This window comes from Clinocottus analis, unplaced genomic scaffold (genome assembly GCF_023055335.1).
Source record: "Clinocottus analis isolate CAN_PGR_092001 unplaced genomic scaffold, fCliAna1.0.p SCAF_1, whole genome shotgun sequence".
Classification (NCBI taxonomy): domain Eukaryota; kingdom Metazoa; phylum Chordata; class Actinopteri; order Perciformes; family Cottidae; genus Clinocottus; species Clinocottus analis.
In genome coordinates this window covers 11,518,048-11,539,479 of record NW_027175820.1, presented here as the reverse complement: position 1 = coordinate 11,539,479, position 21,432 = coordinate 11,518,048, and the positions used below count along the sequence as shown (strand labels likewise).

General features: G+C 40.9%; 1 protein-coding gene across 1 annotated transcript in view; it reads right to left on the bottom strand.

The window, feature by feature from the left end:
- igdcc3 (immunoglobulin superfamily, DCC subclass, member 3) overlaps nt 1-18,946 on the bottom strand; it is a 51,177-nt gene extending 32,231 nt beyond the window's left edge. The window contains exons 1-2 of the mRNA XM_068574999.1: nt 18,880-18,946; nt 13,847-14,152 (exon numbers count right to left, since the gene is read on the bottom strand). Of these exons, the coding sequence (XP_068431100.1) occupies nt 13,847-14,152; nt 18,880-18,946 (373 nt within the window). The remainder of the gene's footprint in view (nt 1-13,846; nt 14,153-18,879) is intronic.
- Nucleotides 18,947-21,432: the final 2,486 nt, after the last annotated feature.

Below are 21,432 nucleotides of genomic sequence, written 5' to 3'. Positions count from 1 at the left end.
TAAACACGTGGATACACTTATTCATGCATGATGGCTTATACATGGCAAAGGTGGAACGACACGCATGCACTAACAGACATGAACAAAAATTTGTTTCTCTCTCTCCCTCGTACACACACACACACACACACACACACACAGACACACACTTACAATCACTCACACCCCTCCCTGCTTCGTCAGCTCAACTGACAGCAGTAATGAGTTTCTTCTCTGCGTAAGCCAACTGGCACCCACTCAAGGGAATTTTTCAGGCTGAATTGCGGCCATTAATCACAATCCCAGGCAACACAGTGCCATCACGTGTGTGGCAAACAGCGATGAGTGGGGCCAATGGGACAAAAACGTAGGCAAGGAGGAGCTTGCAGCTGTGACAAAGACAAGGGTGGACCGATGACGAAGGAATGAGAAAGTGAAAACACAATAGTGTTTCATGAACAAATTATTTGGCTTGGTAAATCGTCTTGCTCGTGTTGGGAGCAAGTCTGTGCCTTGACTCTTGTACCGGGCTAAATGAAGTATTAAGACAGGAGGTATAAAAAACCCAGATGCTCTATTCTGGTAATATGAGCTCAATTATTGGGAGGAGAGATGCTGTGACATCAATCATGATAAACAAGATAGGTGGGACATCATTCTGCCAACCACTGCATGCCTTTAGTAACTTGTAGCATCACAGGCACACATGGCATGTACATGAGAAAGAAATGTTGCACGAGATGAAGACTCAAACTTGAGTGCATAACATGGAGCAAAGAGAGAAGCAAATAATAACAGCAGCTCTTAAGAGCACGGACCATTTAGGTTGATGACAAAGAGAACAGCAGCTGGTAATGTAGTGGAGAATTGGCACCGCCTCGCTTTGTGACGTCAAGATATTGTTACCACAACATCCTCTAGTTAAGACAGCTAGAACCTCAAAGTGTGCCCCCTATTGTTGTATTTTCACTGTGTATTCCCTCCCTTGTTCCCTCCATGCAGGCTACCAGCGGACTTTGGTCACTATATTGCTGCCCCTGACCGATCTGAAGAACCCAGCCCCCCACTCCAAACTGGCTAATCCCGATGAATTAATGCTAATACACAGTCAGTAACCCAGAGTTTGTTTTGTCGGCACATGTGTGACTCCGCAGGCACGCCCACTGCACAAAACCGAGTTCACATCAATTCAGCAGGAAAAATAAGCAGAGAGGAAGAGGAGCAGTTGAGGAGAAAGAGGAAAGGCAAGTGCAGGCACTGTCATAACCACTTAGTGTTACAAGACAGTGGGTGAGAAATGAAAGCCCTTTGTCTCTGCCTCTACCTACAGTGTGTGTGTGCAAACAAAGACACTGCAGATACGATATGTGTAACGAGGGCATATCTGTTCTATCAGATAATGAAATACCATTTTCAAGACTTGGGTAAACAAAGCGCTGCTACGGATTTACATAAATTGAGAGAAATGTTTTTTTCCACACAAAAAGAAATCCCAAGGCTGGGGTTTACACAATGAAATAAAATACAGGCTTTATCGTTGTAGTATTTGTATTTATACTGTCAATACAAGTACTGTCAATTTCTCAGAATTATCAATTTGTGCTTTAATAAACATAATTATTGTGTTTCCAAGCAGCTCCAAACATGTATTTGGGGTTATTTTTTTGTATTAGGTGTGATAGTTTGCATAGACCACCTTAGAGCTGGAACTACGAATTGGCCTCATTGACAATTATTTTTATTATGAATATTCTTTTCAAACCCATAAATAATTTGTGTACGGCAAATAAAAGTAGCAAATCCTCAAATGGAACCTGGAAATGTTTGGCATTTTGGCTTGAAAAACGACTCATTCAATTAATTGACGACCAATATAGTTTACATTTTCTGCGAAACTACTTGTTATACTTCAGACACATCAGTTACTATTATTTTATCCACTGACACTAAATGATATATTTTTTCAAATAAGCGTTTCCAGAACTGAAATCAAAACACAGCATGTCTCCAGGCTGTCCCTCACTCACATATTAATGTGTCTGTACTCTGCTATCAGATATGATGTAACATAATGTCCTGAAGACAGAGAGGTTGATAAAGAACACACACGCAGCTTGCAGAGGTGCTTCTCTGACTGTCATGCTCTCCTCTTGTCTATTCCCTGCAGTGGATGGGAGGAGCGCTATAAGCTGTCACATATCACTGGGCTCCTCCAACCTGCCATCAGCCAGCTAACCCTCTAAAACTGTCTTCCCACTCACAAATAATGCCTGGGCTGGCAAATGGAGAGGGCCATTACACTACAAGCATCATGTTTCATCTTTTCACGCTGAGGCAATGAAACGGTCTACCTTACGACTTACTAACACATGACATGTAACCACTTCTTTAAAAAAAAAAACGGAGATACATTCATAAATATGATTAAAGACTGCAGTTGGACAGATGATACAAATTCTTTATGTGATGATAAAATAAACATATCTCATCCTCTGAGCGGCTACTGAGAGAGTTGAAACATCTGTTATGATGGATCCTTAAATTGCTACTACATCACTTCAGGTGGAAATTAAATAAAATGTTTCACGGAGCATTGAGGAAGAAAAAAGGGCCTCAAGAACATGTCTAGGTGTTGGGGGAATGCACACTTCACATTAGTTCCTGTTTTTTACGAGCAGCAGGTATGAACAGTTACTGACCATGAGCCCATGCAAGAGAGTGCACATGTCAGTCATTTATTTGATGTTAAGCGTAGGTAATGTGCAAGAAGCAGTGAGGATTTACGAGTGGGGGGGTCAGAGGAGCAACTTACTTGCAAGTTCCAACGGCAAAGGCACGCTTCTTCAAGCTAAGCGAGCCCGCCGCTGTTGCTTTGCATCTTGTTGCCTGTCGAAAGCTGCCCTAGAAACAAAGCTGCCGGGGTCAGGAGGTCACAGCACAGCATCAGAATGGAATGTTCCTTCCTGGTTCAAGGTCCAGCCTCCTAGCCAGAGGGGCCCAGAGATCATTTGAGACCTCCGACACATGCTCCATCTATTTTACTCCCCACCTCTCTCCACTTTCATCTACCCCTACATGGTTTACTGATGGACACTTATTTTTTTTTGCGGTCTGCTTGCTCTGATGCTCCAATCCTTCAAATGAATGTGGCGAACTCACCTACACTACATCATGATTGAATTAACTCCTCTGTTATAGCAAACTCAAATTAAGTGCAAATATATGTTGTATCGTGTTGTATCACACAGTACTTTCGAATCAATGCACCTGGTACTTCACGCTGCAATTATTTGTATATATTATCAATTAATCTGGTGATGATTTTATTTATTTAATTAATAAATAAATTACAGATTAAAATTTGCTGAAGCCCAAGATGATGTCTTTAAAGGGCTTGTTTTGTCCAAGCAACAGTCCAAAAGTAAAGACAATAAGTTCACTATGACAGAAAACAAGTTGCGAAGCTGAAATAAGGGACTGTTTAGACATGTTGCTCTTATCGACGATCAAAATAATTAATTGTCACTGCAGGTTTTCTTCATGAACATCTTTTTTTTCCTTTTAAATATTTTATATAATATTTTAAAGCACTACTTTTGTCTGTTATATGTTAATGGTATCTGTTACATCATTCATATTTCACCCAAAACATACATATATAGCACTGCATGTTAATGGTATGTTTAAATAAAAAAAAATAGGAATATAAACCGCTTAATTTGATTCCAAAAAGTGACACATACAAACAACAAAACTACAGCTATTGCAAACAGGTTGTTCAGGATGAAATTGGCCATTGCAAAAATCTTTCATCCTGTGCCAACAGCAACCTCTTTTAATTGGTTCCTGTGGAATTCATTTCAACCCTGTTGACCGACTCCACACACTGGAGCCTGACAGGCTTTTAACCCCAAACACTTCAGGTGCTTTGTTCCAATGTGACAACTACGGAGCAACAAGAGCACAGATTGTTGTTTTTTTCCTGTGTCAATCCCAATGAGAATCCCATATTTCAGAATTTGTTTGTAAAGATGATTACAAAGCATGCACACAAAACAAAAAGATCCTGATTCCATGAAATAATTTCTCCCACAATCTCTCACACTAATCATATTCGCCATTCCTCATTATTTCCTTTACAAATAGCAGTTAGCCTGCAGTGAAAGTGAAAAACAATTCCTCTAACACCATGCTGCTGAATTAATAGCTTCAAAGCAGAACTATAACATTAGAATTGTCCAAAATCAATCAGTCGCTGTGATGTTTTGAAAGAAACACATTTGAAAATAACAACAGTACTAAAGGTTAATAATGTATTTGTTTTATGGAGCTGACTTATTCACAGTGACTAACTGATAAGCCATTGCGGAAAACCATGAGAGAGACAGATGAATGTCATTTGTGAATGTAAGTGAAAATGTGCTTATTTTTGCTCTTGTACTTGCTGCTGCGTTGCTTGTTTGGGAAAGGGCAGAGGTAGAGCTGTGATGCAGTGGCAGGTTTGGGGCACCTTATTTCACAGCCAAAGCCAAGGTCACTACCGCGGCCCCAGGGCCAGCAGACAGGGGGATGGGTCGCCACTGGGGAATGAGCAGGAGGTAGAGTTGTGGAGGAGGGGAAGCGTACTTGGAGGAGAATAAAAAAAGGGGAGGGGTATTCTGCCCTAGTGCACACGAAAAGGTCACCGTTTCCCAGATAAACCCCCCTCCCTGCTGTCCAACCCCTCATGACCTCTGACCTTTATATTTCTGAGTCAACGCTGAAACAGAGGGAGAAGGAGGAGGAGGGCGGGTGCTAGGGGAAACACACCCACCGAGAGTCAGCAGTAACAAAAGGGGGCCTCAGCCACAGCGAGCTGAGTCGGTCAGGGGAACAAATGCCCAGGCCACCAACACAAAGCAGAGCCACCAGAGGCTGCACATCTCCACAGCCTCTGCCTGTTCCCAGCCACTCTAGTGCCCCGCATTTCACAATTAACAATACACTCAGAGAGGTACCCTAACACACACAAACACACAGTCTAGAGAGGCGAAAGGTGGCCGAGGCCCAAAGGAGAGACGCTGCCTGCCCATCACTGACTGGCCTTTGTCTCCAGCTCCTCTGCTTATTTTCCAGCATAGAAAGATTTCCTGATCCCTGCTCTAACAAAGTGGGAAACCGCACTGGGGGGCCCTATTTCTGTGTGTGTGAACAACTGAGGAGGACACAATGTTATAAAAGAACACTATTTTGTTTACTATCTCTACTACTACTAATACCTCCACCTCCTGTCTGTCTTTGTCCTTATTACACATTTCACACATGCTAAACAAAATGTCGGCCATACGAGAAGACAGGAAGAGGGAGTTTTGGTGTTTTTATTGGTGGATGGTGCAGACCCTGTAAAGGCTTTTAACTGCCCAATCTGGTCATAAAGGCGCTGTTAAGTGTAGTGAAGCGCAGTGATGGGGCAGTAGTGAGAGCTAGTCAGGCCCCTGGTGAAGCCTGGAATCCTAGGAACACCAACATACACATTCAATAGAGTGTGGCACAATATATACATGTGCTTTTCCTCCTGAGGAAAACCACCTGTTGACTACATTAATTATCTGGTGTTGTCTAACCTAAGTCTACACATTTGATCAACATTAAATGACTCTAACATACTTCAAACACATTCTTCCAAGGGGCCAGGTGACCCAAAAATAACGAAACTAGCATGACAAAGGCAGGCACATCAGGAACACATACTTGGTAAAGACAAAACCTCATACTGGATTTATCCAACTCAAAACAAGATCGTCATGTATAGATTGTGAAGCCAGACTCCAGCATTCAGACACGAGGCCGACCCTTCCAACCTTTGGCCCAGCCTCAGCTCACACTTTCACCTTCCCCCTCTATTGCTCAGGAATTTCTCCCATGAGCTTTAAAAGCATGCAAAAGGGACCATAGGCCCCCTTTTGATTTGTTTGTTTGAGTATAGCTGAGGTGGTCGGAGACATCCGGAGACCAACACCCACTGCACTACTTTGCCCAATACACAAGCACAGATGCAGTCAAAAAAACCCTAAAAACATGTGCACCTAATAAACACTTGTTTAGCATTTAAAAAGTCTATCTCAAAGTTAACACTGCTTAGTATGGCAGTGAAATGTAAAAAGGCATCTTCTGAATGGGCATTATCTGGATGATCAGCCAGAGTGTACACAGCTGATGAGAGCAGCTGCTGGAGGGAGCAGCCGATAATGAGAAAAAAAGCATTCAAAGTTGTTCTGCATGAGAGCAAAATAAGTCTCCTAAATATCTAAGAAGCACCACGAAAAAGACAAATGAAATGTTGGAATACTTTTCAAATGATTAAACGATTTAGTCATTAAAAGATTGACTGACATTCAAGATGTTTCAGGATGATTGAAGGGTGATTCTCAAGTTTACTAACTCAATGTTTGCCTGTGATTAGGTTGGTTGTCATGTTCTAACCTTTACTTTCTTTTTTTCTTCTTTTCTTTATGATGGGTTTGATGGAGCTAAATTGAATTTGTAGTTTAAATGTGAACGTGAACCATCAACTTATGATTGTACGGTATATGTATTTTTAAAACGCTCTATAAACATATAATAGGATTACAGTTGCTGTTATATCACTCTGAGAAAGGCATGAGCAGGATTAAAGCCATGTCAAACATGAAGGCAGTGCACCTAGAGGAATAAGCAAAATGCTATTTTGAGCAGTTCAATATTCACATCACCCAGTTGTTTCACCACCCTTCCGTCTTCCTTCCCCTGTTCAATATATTTTTTCACCAAGTGATGTTGTTTTCACAGTTATATATTTATAGTGCTTAAGGGTGCCCTCTTCACACAGCAGCTCATCCCACATATTATGAAGTGAGACTCTATGAAGCAGCTTCCTCTAACAGAAGATGGTTATAGCTCTCCATGTTTGTCTGGGCATGGCTGGAGTCCTGACAGCATAGCTCAAAATGTAACCACAATAGCAACTATTTTGCTCTTGATGTTGTTGTATTAGTTGTTAATTTCTGTCATTAGATATAGAGGATTAAATAAATGAAAGCAGGTGCATGCGCTTTTTGATTTCAACCATGCAGCATTAGCAGTATTGTTATAAAATGTAAAAGGTAATTAATAAATTGTAAAAAAAAATTGGCAATAAAATAGAAAAGTTACTTCAACTGTCTGGAAAGGTTTAGAAATCTAATAAGTATTTCACATCGCTTCCCACTGTTCCCCATCGTAACAACTCGGACAGTAAACAAAGACAATAAGGCATATGAGCAGTATGGGATCCCTTGGAGATTTTCCACTGCTTCAAGGTCAATGACGTGTCATCTTCACATATAATAGGGATTCGTCCTGCCCCTTCTCCACAGGAGGGTTGTACATCTTACGCATTTGTCAATGCAAATATCCAGAGTTGGCATTAAGGAGGTTCACTATTGCTGTGCTTCAACAGCTCCCTGAGAAAAAAACAACAACCCATAGAGGACAAACATCTTGTTTATAGGCATGGGAGCGAAAGGGAGGAAGAGAGAGACAGAGGGAGACAATGACATCGGCAGTTGTTTACCCTATAACAGAGTCCAGGAAAGAGACCCGCTTTGAACCACTTCTGAAAGGCTGGATGTTACTCTATAACAAGTAATAACATATCTTACACCCTGTAGCCAGTTCTTAATCAACTCAAATAGAGCATGCATATGAGGCAATGCAATCTAAGGATTTAGTCTGCAGGTGTACAATATTAAACCAATTTTGTGTGTAACTACACAGCAGAGGTCAGAGCTCTCATCCCTTCTGCCCACCTAATCGATGCAGTAAAAAATTAAGAGAATATCCCTTTCTTCCTCAATCCTCCTGACACAATGGCGGACAGATGGAGGGGCACTGACCACACAGCAGGAGGCAACATTTTGGCTAAACATCCGCTGCATACCTACCGAAAGGAACGTCACGTCATGTCCTAACGTGACGTTTCAACACAGGAAGATCATCCAAAGGAATGATATCAGTGAGAGGAATGCAACAAAGACTATTCTATCTTTGTTTTGTGGCAAAGCCATATGACTCTTGCTCTAAAGAATTGCAATAGATTAAGTTACTAATGCTGCAGGTCTGCCGCATGAACTAATCTTGATTTTGCAAGGATGAAAAGAAAACACTACGAGGCTTCATGTTTAAATGTCAAAACAGGCGTAAATGGCATTTAGTTAGCTAATCTATATGACAGAGAGATGACTCGCTTCGTGGCAAGCGAGCAGAGAAGAGCAAGGGTATGGGGGGAGTGTTGGGGGGCAGATCGAGGGCGGGGTTTGGCAGACAAAGGGAGCTACAAGGAGATGTGGGGATAGCGCTTCACTCAATTCAACCAGGCAGGAGGCCATGAAAGGGGTAAGGGACAGGAAGGTCAGAGGGTGATGGAGAGCCACCGTCGACCCTCCAAACACATGCACACGTACAAACACTCTGACATACACTGACAGGAGCTCCCCATGAATCACTCTCACCAACTGGTGTCTGAATCTGAGTAGCTGCTAGTGGCAATTCATCCACATATCTTTTAAATGTATATATGCATATTGGACTCTGCCCAGTCAACAACATCACACTTGATATATATATATATATATATATATATATATATATATATATATATATATATATATATATATATATATATATATATATATATAAAATATATATATATAATATATATATATATATATATATATATATTTATTTATGTATACATTTACATTTATACGGTGGAAGTGTGAGGCATGGGTATAAACTGAGACACTTTTACAGGCATCCTGTGTCTTCTCTTATTTCATCCTTTACAGCCCCCTGGGTTTTTCTTTTTTTTTTATTAAAGTCTCATTCAAGAGCCTACCATTACAACGACAGTTAAATTCACCAGGGCTTTGTATCTATTACCGAAGTAGTCAATAAAATAAATAACACGGATAATGCCTAGTGATGGAACTCGCATTTATTGCATCTTTTTTTTTTTAATACTATTTGTGTTTTCACGATCCTCATGTTGGCACTGACTTTGCCTTTTACAAGCACATGGCATATCTCTTTTGGCCCCTGAGGTCAATTGCAGTCTTCACATATGGATAGGACTGGGAGGAAAAAAATTCCGAACAAAGCTTCAAATCTTTCCAATTAATTCCAGACAAACAGACAAAAGCAAGTCATTTCAATTGATCCTAAAAGCTATTTTGTAACAGGGGGGCTTTTGTGGTGTGTTGCCTGGTGACGCGGGTGTGCTGTGGGGGAGGGGCAGTAGCCCCGTCCAGGCCCACTGTACCAGGCTTGTCATTCAGCCAAATGATGAAAAGCTTCCTGAACGTAAGCTAATGAGGAGGTCCAAGAGAAACTGAGTAGAGCGAGAGAGAGCGAGAGAGGGAGAGAGAGAGAGAGAGAGAGAGAAAGAGAGGGAGCGAGAGAAACCGACCATCAAAGAGATAACATTTAGAAGAAAAAAAGAATTTCCTGGACCGACCGACGATTTAGAGGGTCAACGGGGAGTCCGTCCTATACCAGCCCCCGACAGTGAGCTCACACAAACGGTTGTCAAGCAAATAAAAAGTGAAATTTATGGAGGGAGGTAGTGAGGAGGGTAAGATGGGAGCTTTATCCACTGGGAGGGCTATAAAGAGGCTTCAGTAATCACACCACCCATTGCATCACAGTGGTACAAGTCAGAGCTGTTGTAAGAGGGACTATAACACAGCAAATTACCTCAAATACACAAAGAAAGCATCAACATTAACAAACACTTGGAACAGAAAAAGAAACAAACACTAGTCAGTGATATTTGTAAGGAGGCATCAACTAGTTTTGGGGCATTTCTCTTCATAAAGAAAATGAAAACGGTCTTTCGAAAATCATTTATGCCAGATGAAGATGACACAGACCGGTGATTACCCAAATTCTTGTTGATTATACTTTAAGACCTTATATTGAAGACCAAAAACAAATTGAGGCTTGATCAACAGGGGAACACTTACTGAACCACCAATTACAGGAGCCTGGAGGCTGAGGTGCAAGAAGCTGAGAAATTCGGGACGATAACCTTTTTTTTTTATGTACAGTGAAAAAAAACATCCATTAAGCCTTTCCAAGGAAATCCGTAATGCCAATTTATGAATGGTGGAAAGATGTCTCTTTGCTGTGACACAACAGGGAAAGTACATGATGACCAGACTGGCAGCCTCATCAATATGACTTAAAAAAAGAACTGGTGCATTTTTCATACACAAGAATGAAATCAAAAAGACATGGAGATTCACAGAGAAATACCAAAATTAGTATGGCATGGTAAATCTTCCAAAATATAAGAAGGTATTAGTGATTAATGGATGGGGAACTGAAATTTGGATCTGTATTGCGAGTCCCTTTGAAGGCTTATTTTCACACTGATGGCTTCTTGCTTCCTTGATAGAAGTGAGACTCTATTAAGGAGGGAAAGACTGTCATCACAGCAGAACCTCTACTCATGCAATGCCTGGGTCTGAACTAGAGCCACCAGGTCCAACGTGTGCTCCAGGGCTATGGAGGACAGAAAATGACTTAAGTATAAAACAAATAAATAAATGTACGAATAAATACTGGAGTAAATAAATAAATGTATTAATAAATACAGGAATACATAAATACATGCTTAAATAAATGTATACATACATAAATAAATACAGGGATGTATAAATATAAGTTATAAATAAACAGGACATTATGAAATAAATCTATTTCTACATTTCTGTATTTCTTCATTTATTTATGCCTGTATTTCTGTGTCGTTATATCCAAATGAGCTGGAGCGGTCCAAACCTCGTTGGTGAACAGGATTGGTCAAGTAGGGGAACGAGACAGAAGCAACCGATCCCTAACACGTAGGCGAGCAGCTCTCATGGCTTTGGCACGGCAGCTGCTGGCAGACCTGGGGCCTGTATTTCGTACCTGGTTTACTGAGTCAGCTGGACAATTTTGAGGCTAGGAAGACATGGATCAGGCTTTTCAGTTTTTCGAAGCAAGTTTAGAAAAATCATCGTAACCTGGTTCCGAGCAGGTTTAGTGCTTTTTGTCCCACCGGACAAAAAGCAGCTCCCTTCCTCATTGACGTCATGAAAAGTGCAACATCACAGCTTGTTTTTTTGCGAGTGGTACATGTTTAAACAGTGTTCGCGATGCGTAGAACATTGTGAAAGCCGCACGTCCGCTCCGGGTTGTAGACTCTCCCCCGCCCCCCCCCACCCGGCCCGCAAGACACACGCACACACACAACCCCCCACCTCCCTCGCTCTGCTCAGCTACGATGACTGACAGGCTTCACAGCTATACAGCTCATGCAACATTCACGGACCTCCTGAACCCAGTAATTAAAATAACCAGTCTTCTTAGCTAGAACAACTTATTTTCTGTTAACACAATAACACTTTTAACATAACAGGTTAACATTACATGTCTCTGAGTCCGTTACAATATATTAATTTATATACTACTGCCAGTATATTCGCTATTCGCGTAGCTTTGAATGTGAAAGCACCATTAGACTTTGCCATCGTTATTGGTCTTAAATGCATCAGATGTAGTCATGATCATCTTCTGCTCGTCGGCGGAAAAATGTCGGCAGACCTGCAGCGGGATGTGGCCCCCTTCATCCAGCCACAACTGAAGAATGTCCTTATCAACGTGTTTCTCTAAATCGTCTGCTTAAGATCGCAATTGATTTGAAATGGTTTGTAATAACAATGCCATGTTGCCACGTGCTAACGACGACTTCTGCTAACGGTTAGCTGAACTTGCCAACTTCAACAACATGTGCAAGGCAGAAGCAGTGGAGCACAACATACCAGGTGCGATCACACTCCCGTGACCAATCACGCTTTAAACAGAGGTTCAGACTGCGCCTGCTCATTTGCATATAACGACACAGAAATACAGAAATAAATAAATGAAGAAATATGTGTGGACACATGAATACAGACATAAGTAAATGAAAAAAATACAGAAATGTAGAAATAGATTTATTTAATGATGTCCTGTTTAGGTATAACTTATATGTATTTATTCCTGTATTTGTTTATTTATGTACATTTATTCAGGCATGGATTTATTTATTTCTGTATTTATTTATGCAATTATTTATTCATTCCTGTATTTATTTATTTATACTTAATTCATTGGCTGTCCTCCATACAGGTCAGGTTCATTCACCAAGATTAAATATACATTCACATCAGCCTTTCAGAGCTCAAGATTGCTCCATGCTCGCATAATTTTGAATTTGATACGTTCATACAGTATTGAAACCTTGAAATAAAAAGATTGATTCAAGGAATATTACATACACACAATTTGCGAGGGACAATTTGAGATAAACTTGCAACACTTACAAATATTATGTCAATATCCAAAAATAAATAAATAGAAAAACATGTTTCATCTTCCTTTGGCTTTTTTACCAACTATGACAAAGCAATTCTGTGACAAAGAAAAGTTTCGCAGACCATACTGAAGACTTTTTCCTGAGGCACAATAGTAAAAAGTTTTTTTTTTAAAAAAAGCAATTAAATAGCTGCTCAAATCTGACCTTTGAAATGGAAGGGGGCCTTAAAAGGTTGCATGTGTTTGACAGCGCCAGCCACTGAGCTGAAGTGACTTTTCCCTTTGGCCAGTGAGACATCCATGCTAACCTCCCTATCCTGCTGAGTGGAAAAGCTGTATTGGCCACAACAGCACAGCAGTGTGCTGTCTACACACTGCCCGGGAATCAACAGGCTTCTGCGAGCCTTTGTCCGTCTCTGTTTTACAGAGTATATATAACGGAGCCTTCAAAAAGTCTTAACTCAACACAGTGTCGAACAGTACACTATTCCTAAAGCTGCTGCTGCAACATCGCAGCATGTTAACAGAGGAATGTGCACATCCTTGATGCCTTGGATTTAAAGTAGGTTGAAACATGCACTGTGTACGTGTGACAGCAAAGAGAAGAGAGGAGTACAGACAGTCAGATTGACGATGATATGATGAAAATTTAAATGAACCACGGCAACAATGCTGAGAACGTAATGCTAAGCGTGAACTAGAGTGACTTCAAATAAGAGATTTGGTGGTCAAGCAAGAGAAGATTTATCTGGACGCCTCCTCTAGTGAGTGGGCTGCTGAGTTGCTTCAAGCTTATTGCACTCTTACAAAGCAGCTTGGAGACTCTCAGCATGAGCACTTGTTAATGCTAAACTCAAAAGCTTGAATTTCTAAGCAGCACTGTAGATGAGCATAGGAAAGTTCATTACACTCAAAGAATGAAATTCAAATATTCAAATGACTCCACACCCGGGAAAATCAAGTACATTTACCGCACGGCAATACCCTAAGGACTGGCACTGGACGTAAATGTGATTATTTAATGTTTGAATTACATTGTTTACATTTGTCGGGAACACAGATCACAACAAAATCAAATGTATGGATGTGGTTGCAGAGTCTGCTTGTGTGTTATATCTGCATTGCTCAGTTATGATGTGTTTTCATGACATGAACTGACAACATGTTTAAGCCCAGACAAACTATTGAGTTGGTATCTCAAGGTAAAACCATTTAAGATGATGTTAAGTCGGAATTTAAGGATAACAACAACTCACACACAAAGATTCAAAACCAGATTCAAATTAAAACCTATTTATGATATTTCCTTTCAGGAAAGTTGGTTTAAATATGAATAATACTCGGATGAATCTAGGCAATCAAACTAAACGTAAAGAACTTTTAAAAAACAACACTTTCATGCCGTCACCACCCCCAAGCACACACAGTGTCATACATCTTACACCACTGAAAGACAAAAGAAGAGACTTACTGGCTGCCTGAATACGAGCCTTGCGGCTCACCACCAGCCCAAAAGAGTTCTGGGCCATACACTCGTAGTCACCCTCATCAGATGAGCCATGGGATTTGGTTTTCTGGAAGTGAGCGATCAGAAGTGAGCCATTGATGAAGGTGACGTGATGCTGGTCCTGAGTTAAAAGCAGACCGTTGTGCCTCCACTGTGTCGTAATTGGGGGGATGCCGTCCACCTGGCAGTGGAGCATGAGGGGCTGCTCCTGTACAGCAATGATGTCACTGGGCTCCAGCGTGAAGGAGAGCTCCGCTTCGCACATCACACCTGAAGAGACACACACACACACACACACACACACACAATAACTATATAGTTGAGCATGACGGTTCATTCTTAACTTTGTCAATAAGAGGTGCCAAACGAGGTCTCTTTCATCTCCTAGTTTTTTTCACAGTTGTCATGGTGAAACTACTTGAGGTACTGAGCAGCAGTGCCACCATAAAGCACACCACTGAAGCTAAATTTACTCATCCATTAATTCCTTTTCCATTCCTAACTTACGGTTCATACCTACTCACTATCTAGGGTCATGTAGTACTGCAACAGTAACAGCTTAAACATTTTCACATCAAACCTCACACACAAACAAACAAGAAGAATGTTCCTTATCATATCACTGATCGCAGCTCATAAGTTTTACAGCTCCCAGATAAATAACCCTGACTGAGCTACCTTCAGGCTAGAGTCCCATGGAAATGTATTGGACAACTTTGTCACCGTGAGAGCTGTCTTCTTTTTTACTACTCAACACTAAATGATATATGATTGAGTGCATTTTTGTATTGATGCTTCTAACTTTTTAGTGATGTGAGAGGACCATTTTTTTTTTTGTAACTGCAGTATCTGAGGGTAAAATAGGGGGAGCGGGAGAACAATAAATAAAGGATGTAAACAGCCTGACCTGACTTGGTACTATAAAAGAGGAGCTTAGCGGGCTCTCTTGGTATCATGTTTCAGCTGCTGATGGACTAAGCACTACCAGTCTCTGCCCCAGGCCCTGGAATCTGGTGGGAGGGGGACTAAGGGAGGGCAGTAGAGACGGGGGGGCAAAGCACAAGGGTCAAAACAGAGAACCTCCGGCTTCATCCCTTAAATTCCAGCCGAGAAATACTTCCCCTTAGGTGTGGACAAGGAATTCATTGACACACTCCTCCATGAAGATCACATATAGAGTATAATGCAAAGAAACATTTACTCGTCCTCTCTTCTTGCTCTCCTTTCTTTTTGTGACCCCCCCCCCCCCTCCTTTTTTTCACTCAACACGCACAGAAAGTAAATGGCCATGGGACCAGAAAGACATCAGTGCTACCACTTGAGAAAAACAAGGGGGTAGTGGTGGAGAAATATTTAACCCTTAGCTGGCAGGCAGTGATCCCACTCTCCAAAACCTGATGCTGGCCACATGAGCTCCATCTCTTTTGGTCCAACAAAGATCAAATGTGTTCATCTGAGAAGCAGCCAGCAGAGAAGAAAATAGCTAACAAAGAGCCTGCAGCCACACAGCCAGTCAGTCACACTTTATGGATAATTCTCAAATAAAGTATTATACACTGAGCAACATGCTTCTGGACAAATTTGAGGATGTAACACACATGAGTGTTTTTCATCGGATCAGATTGACAGATATACTGAAGGCTTTGCATGTGCTTTCAACGCTGTCAAATGACATTAGTCAATGTTATCACGCCTTGCAGCAAACAGGATCACAGTTGAGTGTTCAATGTGTTACAATGGCATTGATTCGGAGTTGATTAAACAACTTTATTGATGTTGTATATACTTCCTCGTTACTTCAATCAGGCTAATCAGGTCAATTTCGCTCAAACAATGTCAAAAGTTCTTTGGCTGGCTTTCTACATGGATATAGCTAGTTGCTTGAGAAACTGGCTGCAGAGCTGCGGATGGGGAGGAGGTTACAAATAACAGTGTGAAAAAGATTAGAAAAATCTTGTTTGCATACAGTGCTGAATCATCTAACAGACCCAAATGAGAAACAGGAGATAAGAGAGGCTAAAAGAAACAAGGGATAGGCAGATATTGCTCTCTGTGTTGTGATTAAAGCCACCTGTGAATGCTGCAGAGAGGAGAGCACAGCTGTGGAAACTGGTGGCAAGTACACGGCCTATCCACAGAAACACATGTTCACAGACATAATACAGCCGTGGATTTTCATGGTTAGATAAGGACACACACACACACACACACATCCTAATGCAGAGGAAAGAGACACGAGCATGTCGGATTACTGGGTGAGACCAGAGACAAGTGTCGGCCAAGTGTGGCTCATGCCCTGGCTTACTATTGACAGATAAGTGTGGCTGCCTGGCACAAAGTTTTACTGCTGCAACAGTAAAGTGAGGATCACACACCAGCTACTGCCAGACAGATGGAGTTAACACAACGAGTATCACCGATAGAGATCAGAGAGCTTAGGACACGCCACAGGCTTCTGGCAAGAAAACTGCTTGGCGACATCATATCATATGAAGTTATAAAATTGTTTAGATTTAGTATAAGTATCTTAAAAATGCTACATGACATATCAGAATATTGTATTTTGTTCCATGTAGGTAGTTTGTGTTGCTAAATGAACTGCTTTCTCACCTTGTTCTCTTAGCATCCATCTGTTGCAGCTCACTCTTAAATATTCACCATATCAACAAATACAACATGCTGTGTTTCGAAATAACCAATTGAACTTGCATTGATGGACTCCTGCATATTCCATCGTGTTCGGTGTGTTCTAAATGTGGAAAAATGTATTCTACACTCAACAGGAATTGTCAATTTACCTCCATTAATCTCACTGAACTGTAGATGGAAAGCTGATGCTGCAGTTACACTTCGAGGAAAATTATGCATGCCAACTATATTTCACAAATGGTGAGTAATAAACAGGAATAGACTTACACGATTATTAAATGTCACTATCAAGGTGCCTTCAACCATGCACAGCAAAAGTCATATATTTGCATTTAGATCAAGTATATGTGTGCATGGCTGAAACAGCAAAGTGTATAGATCATGCACGCAGTATTGATTGTATTCTCATCTATGGCTTCTGCTTGACAAATTATTAATCAATACCCTTTATTTCTAGCTTCCTTAATTCTCTGGCTTCCTTAATACTCATGAGCATGTAGTTTCAAGCTCGCTGGTATTTACTTGTTATAATAACAGCAGCTCAGCGATGATTAAACAGAAATGACAGTCATATTGGGAGTAAAATGCAACACATGAATGCTGAGAACTAGTCCATGTGTTGGCATGGTGGTAGATGTAGCGCAGCTGTTGCACAATTCACCTCTCAATGTTGTACAATCTTGTCTCCCAGTATTCATCTGTAGTATCTTATAGGTGAATAAACTACAAACTGTTAGCTTTGGTTTATAATGAATGAGTTTCTCAATACTTCAAAGTGCAGGAACATAAACAGGTATGAATTGAAAGTTCTCAGTATTTTTTCTTGGGTGCTTTGATTTACCATCGATATGGTCTTTTGAGGCGAGCCATCTCAGTCAGTCCATTCAAAGCAAACACTTGCCCTTTGATAGACTCAAACTTTCATATCATCATCCTCTGAATGACAGAGTTTCAGCTCTTCATGCCATGAAAGAGCTAATGCAAATATTCCTGCTATTACTTCTTATCAACTCTGCTTAAAATGTCATGAAAAGTGCCTTAATCTTAACTGAATCTAATATCTGACACATACTTAAAAAGAGCTTATTTTATTTAATGGGATCGTTAGATTGGAACCACATCCATCATAGAGCTGTGTTTCTGAAGTTTCTGTTCTCAGTCCTGAACATATTACGAACCACTGTATGTCCTTTATGATTCCAGCCGTGGCCATTGTGGGTCCCTGTGTGGTATGCTTTGCATAACTCAATAGTCTCTCCTGCCTTTGAATTAGGGGGCCTCACAAAGAGAGAGAAGCTGTCTATCATAGCAAACAAAGGGGCAAAAAAAACATTTTAAAAGGAGGAAAGGGACAGTTGTGACATTGAATCTGTACAAATATTCTCCCCAGCAGGCAATAACCACAGTCTTTTATTCTATCCTTAGACACTGTCATTTCACCCTGCCACAGAGTGGTGTGCTGTAAGGACTTACCAATCAAGAACACTATGAAAGTCCCCTGATATGAAAACAAACATCTACATCCATCTTCTTCTTAAAGGATATCACTTTTAAAAGTTATGTTTTAAGGGTTGACAAGTAACAATTTTGTTAACTTTGAATTTAAGGTGAAAGGCTTAATTGTCATTCAAACTTATATGCGTAAACTCCAATATCTGGTTCACTTAAGTTTCACTAAAGCATATGTAATAGTGCTTTAATTGAGCCCATGTGCTGAACAATAACACTGGAAGGGGCTCTGAATCTGCAGTCCATGACTTTACATCCTGGGACACCTGATTAAAAGAAAGACATGGGAACAACAGCAGCAGAACAGGAATCACTTTCTGCAGAGTTCACAGCTATTGTATAAAAGAAACGTGATTTTCTCAATGCACCAATTGGATACCTTTCAATAGAAGAGTCTTTGCATTCCTCTCATCGCGTTCCCATTCACATACATTTGAAAACAAACTAAACACTCTGCCGACTTCGTTGCACGTGGCTCCCATGTATTATAAAAGTGCTCATAAGCCACCTAGACTTGATACACCAATAGCCTGCTCGAACATTTAAAGTTCTGCAAATGCAACTTTGAATACACTTCTAAGTGTCGCCGTGTAACTCAGTAACCTGCTGGTACAGCATTCCGCAGTGCACACAACTCCGGTCTTTAGTCCACATTGGCATCTGCAACCGAAATACTAACGGACACAGGAGAAGGGCCAAGTTCAGTGTTACTGGTCAGCAGCGCCCGTATCGCTGCTTGCATCATGCAGCAGACTCATAACAGCGGTTATCCGACGCAACTCTCCCGCACACCTTCTGCTCTGTACTCTCCACTCCTGCAATGAGAGAATGCCACTTACCGATTAAAGCATTCAGGAGTATTCCCCAAAAGCACGGAACAAGGCGGCGGCGCCTTGTGGATGCCATTTGAACACTTATCGAAAATATCCCAGCACTTGCAGAAGACAGCGTGCAGGTGAAAAGACGGGAGCGTGAAAAAACAACAACACGGATATCCAGCTCCAACTACTACATGTTCCGACCTACAGTCCTACAGTTTGGTGGCTCGCTGGGGTCGAACACGCTTTCGCCATTTTAGCCATCTATCAGGAATATGTCAGCATCCCGCTCTCTCTCTCCTCCTCACTCACTCTGCTGTATCCCAAAGACAGCCTCTCTCTCTCTTTCTCTCTAACCCCCCCCCCCCCCCCCCCCCCCGCCGTTCACACACAGACACACACACACACACACACACACACACACACACGGCGCACACACTCGCTGAATCTGCTCTTGGAACAAAAGAGCTGACTGCTTTTCTCCAAAACGCATGAGAAACCTGCAAAAACTGCAAGATTTCTGCACGTCAATGAAACAGTTACTACTAGTGGCTTACTATTTCTACACACAGGGTAGAAATGACAATACTACTACTACCAATAGCAAAAAGAAATCACACGTATAAATAACGATGTGAAAAACATGATGACTATAAAAACAGACAGTGCGTGTAGTACTAGGGTACTTGTCATGTTTCTAAAAATAAACCGGATAAATGATCAGACTATGGACGCACACATCTTTCTTTTGTCATTGGTTGCACTTGTGTCGACAAAATATATGATGAAACAAAGTACTAAACCATTTTGACCACAGTGGACTCAGGGCAGCTGTTTTTGAGAAGCAGACTTTGTTTGTTTTTTTAGGGGTGGGAGGGGAGGGGGGGGGGTTGTATGGTAATAAAAACAATAACATAATATTCGGTGACTTGGACGTGCTTTATTTTGTATGGTTCGGCACGTGAATCTGATATAATAAATGAACAAGGGGGACCTCGAGCACTCAGTTGCAACAAAGCAGCGGTTGTTTAGCTGTACTCGATCGCCCCCTTGTGGGCGAAGCATGCCTTTAGACTCTAAACTAAAACATATATACGTATGAGTTTTACATTCGTATTCGGAGTGTACATTTGCACCAGGGTGAGAATAGGTAATGATTAAGCAACACTTGGATTGGTTTAATAAAAAATAAAAAATGGAGTTGACAGTGGGATACATATATGTGGGTAAGTTACAAATGGCATTATTGACCAGGACACCTGGCTGCCTCTGCCATGCAATAGACCTGGTTATAAATAAATACATTGGGAATTCCGCCCATGTGCAAATAGTATTGCTGGCTTCTTACACAAAACATCTGCCAATGGCATGCATATATGTGGCTAATGCTTGCCCATATATGTTGTAATGTATGTTAAACTAATCCAATAGTGGAATTTATATTGTGCACCTGTGTTCTCTATAATCCAATTTATGTATAGACTATTGCTTATTTTTAAAATCAACTAATCCGCTGATTCTTTCTTAAATGATTGATTCACCGCTTAAGTTTCCAAAACATTAGACAATACTGGAAAGCTGGCCATCTCAGTTCCATAGAGTCCAAGGTGATGTCCTCAAATGTCTTGTTTTGTCCAGTCCAAACCTTACATATTTGTTGTAACTGTTTAATGTGGAGAACAACAACAACAACAACAACAACAATAAGGAATCATATTAGTGGTGCCTTAATTTAAAGCCGAAGGTTGAGCATAATGAATTGTGATCTGTAAATAAGATTAACTATTTACTCCACTGTGCCTTTTTAGTTGCACTTGAGTCCCCCTAGTGGACAAAACATGTACACATCTACCGGCTGGATAACTAAAATAGACACTCAAATAATATGAAATAATGTGAAATAATGTGAAATGATTAAATAATGTGCACCAAAGAGAGAGAGAGAGAGAGAGAGAGAGAGAGAGAGAGAGAGAGAGAGAGAGAGAGAGAGAGAGAGAGAGAGAGAGATTGAAGCATGTTATGCTTTGCAGGATATCTTATAGCTAAGATAACAACACTAACTAATATGTTTGCTATTCAACTTTTTCAGCATTAGCTTAGTTATAGTTTAGTCATTTTGTTTGAATAGAGAAACATTTTTGCAACCGTCTTCACTATTATTCAGGGGGTCAGAGATTTGTTGCCAGGACCTCCATTAAGTCATACAGAGAGCTTAAATATCAGCCGAACAACAGCAGCTGTGATTTTAGTTGAGGACAGTGTACACCAATTAAGGCCATCATTGGTATTTGTCTAATCTGCTGAATGAGGCATTTCTAACCAAAGGCTAAGCATCCCATTAACCTCTGGTTATTAGTACAGTGTGGGTTGTGCGTTGTTGAGCTGTTCTGAGAGAAAGATTATGCTGATGGTGATGATGTGGATTTCAAAAAGGAGAAAATATAATATAACATTAAATTGCATTGTAACGAACAAAACATATAAGTAGTTGAACAATATGGAATCAAACAATAACGCTATACCATGATTTAACAAGGTCATTTATCCATTTCTGAGGCTGCAGATTGTTAACAT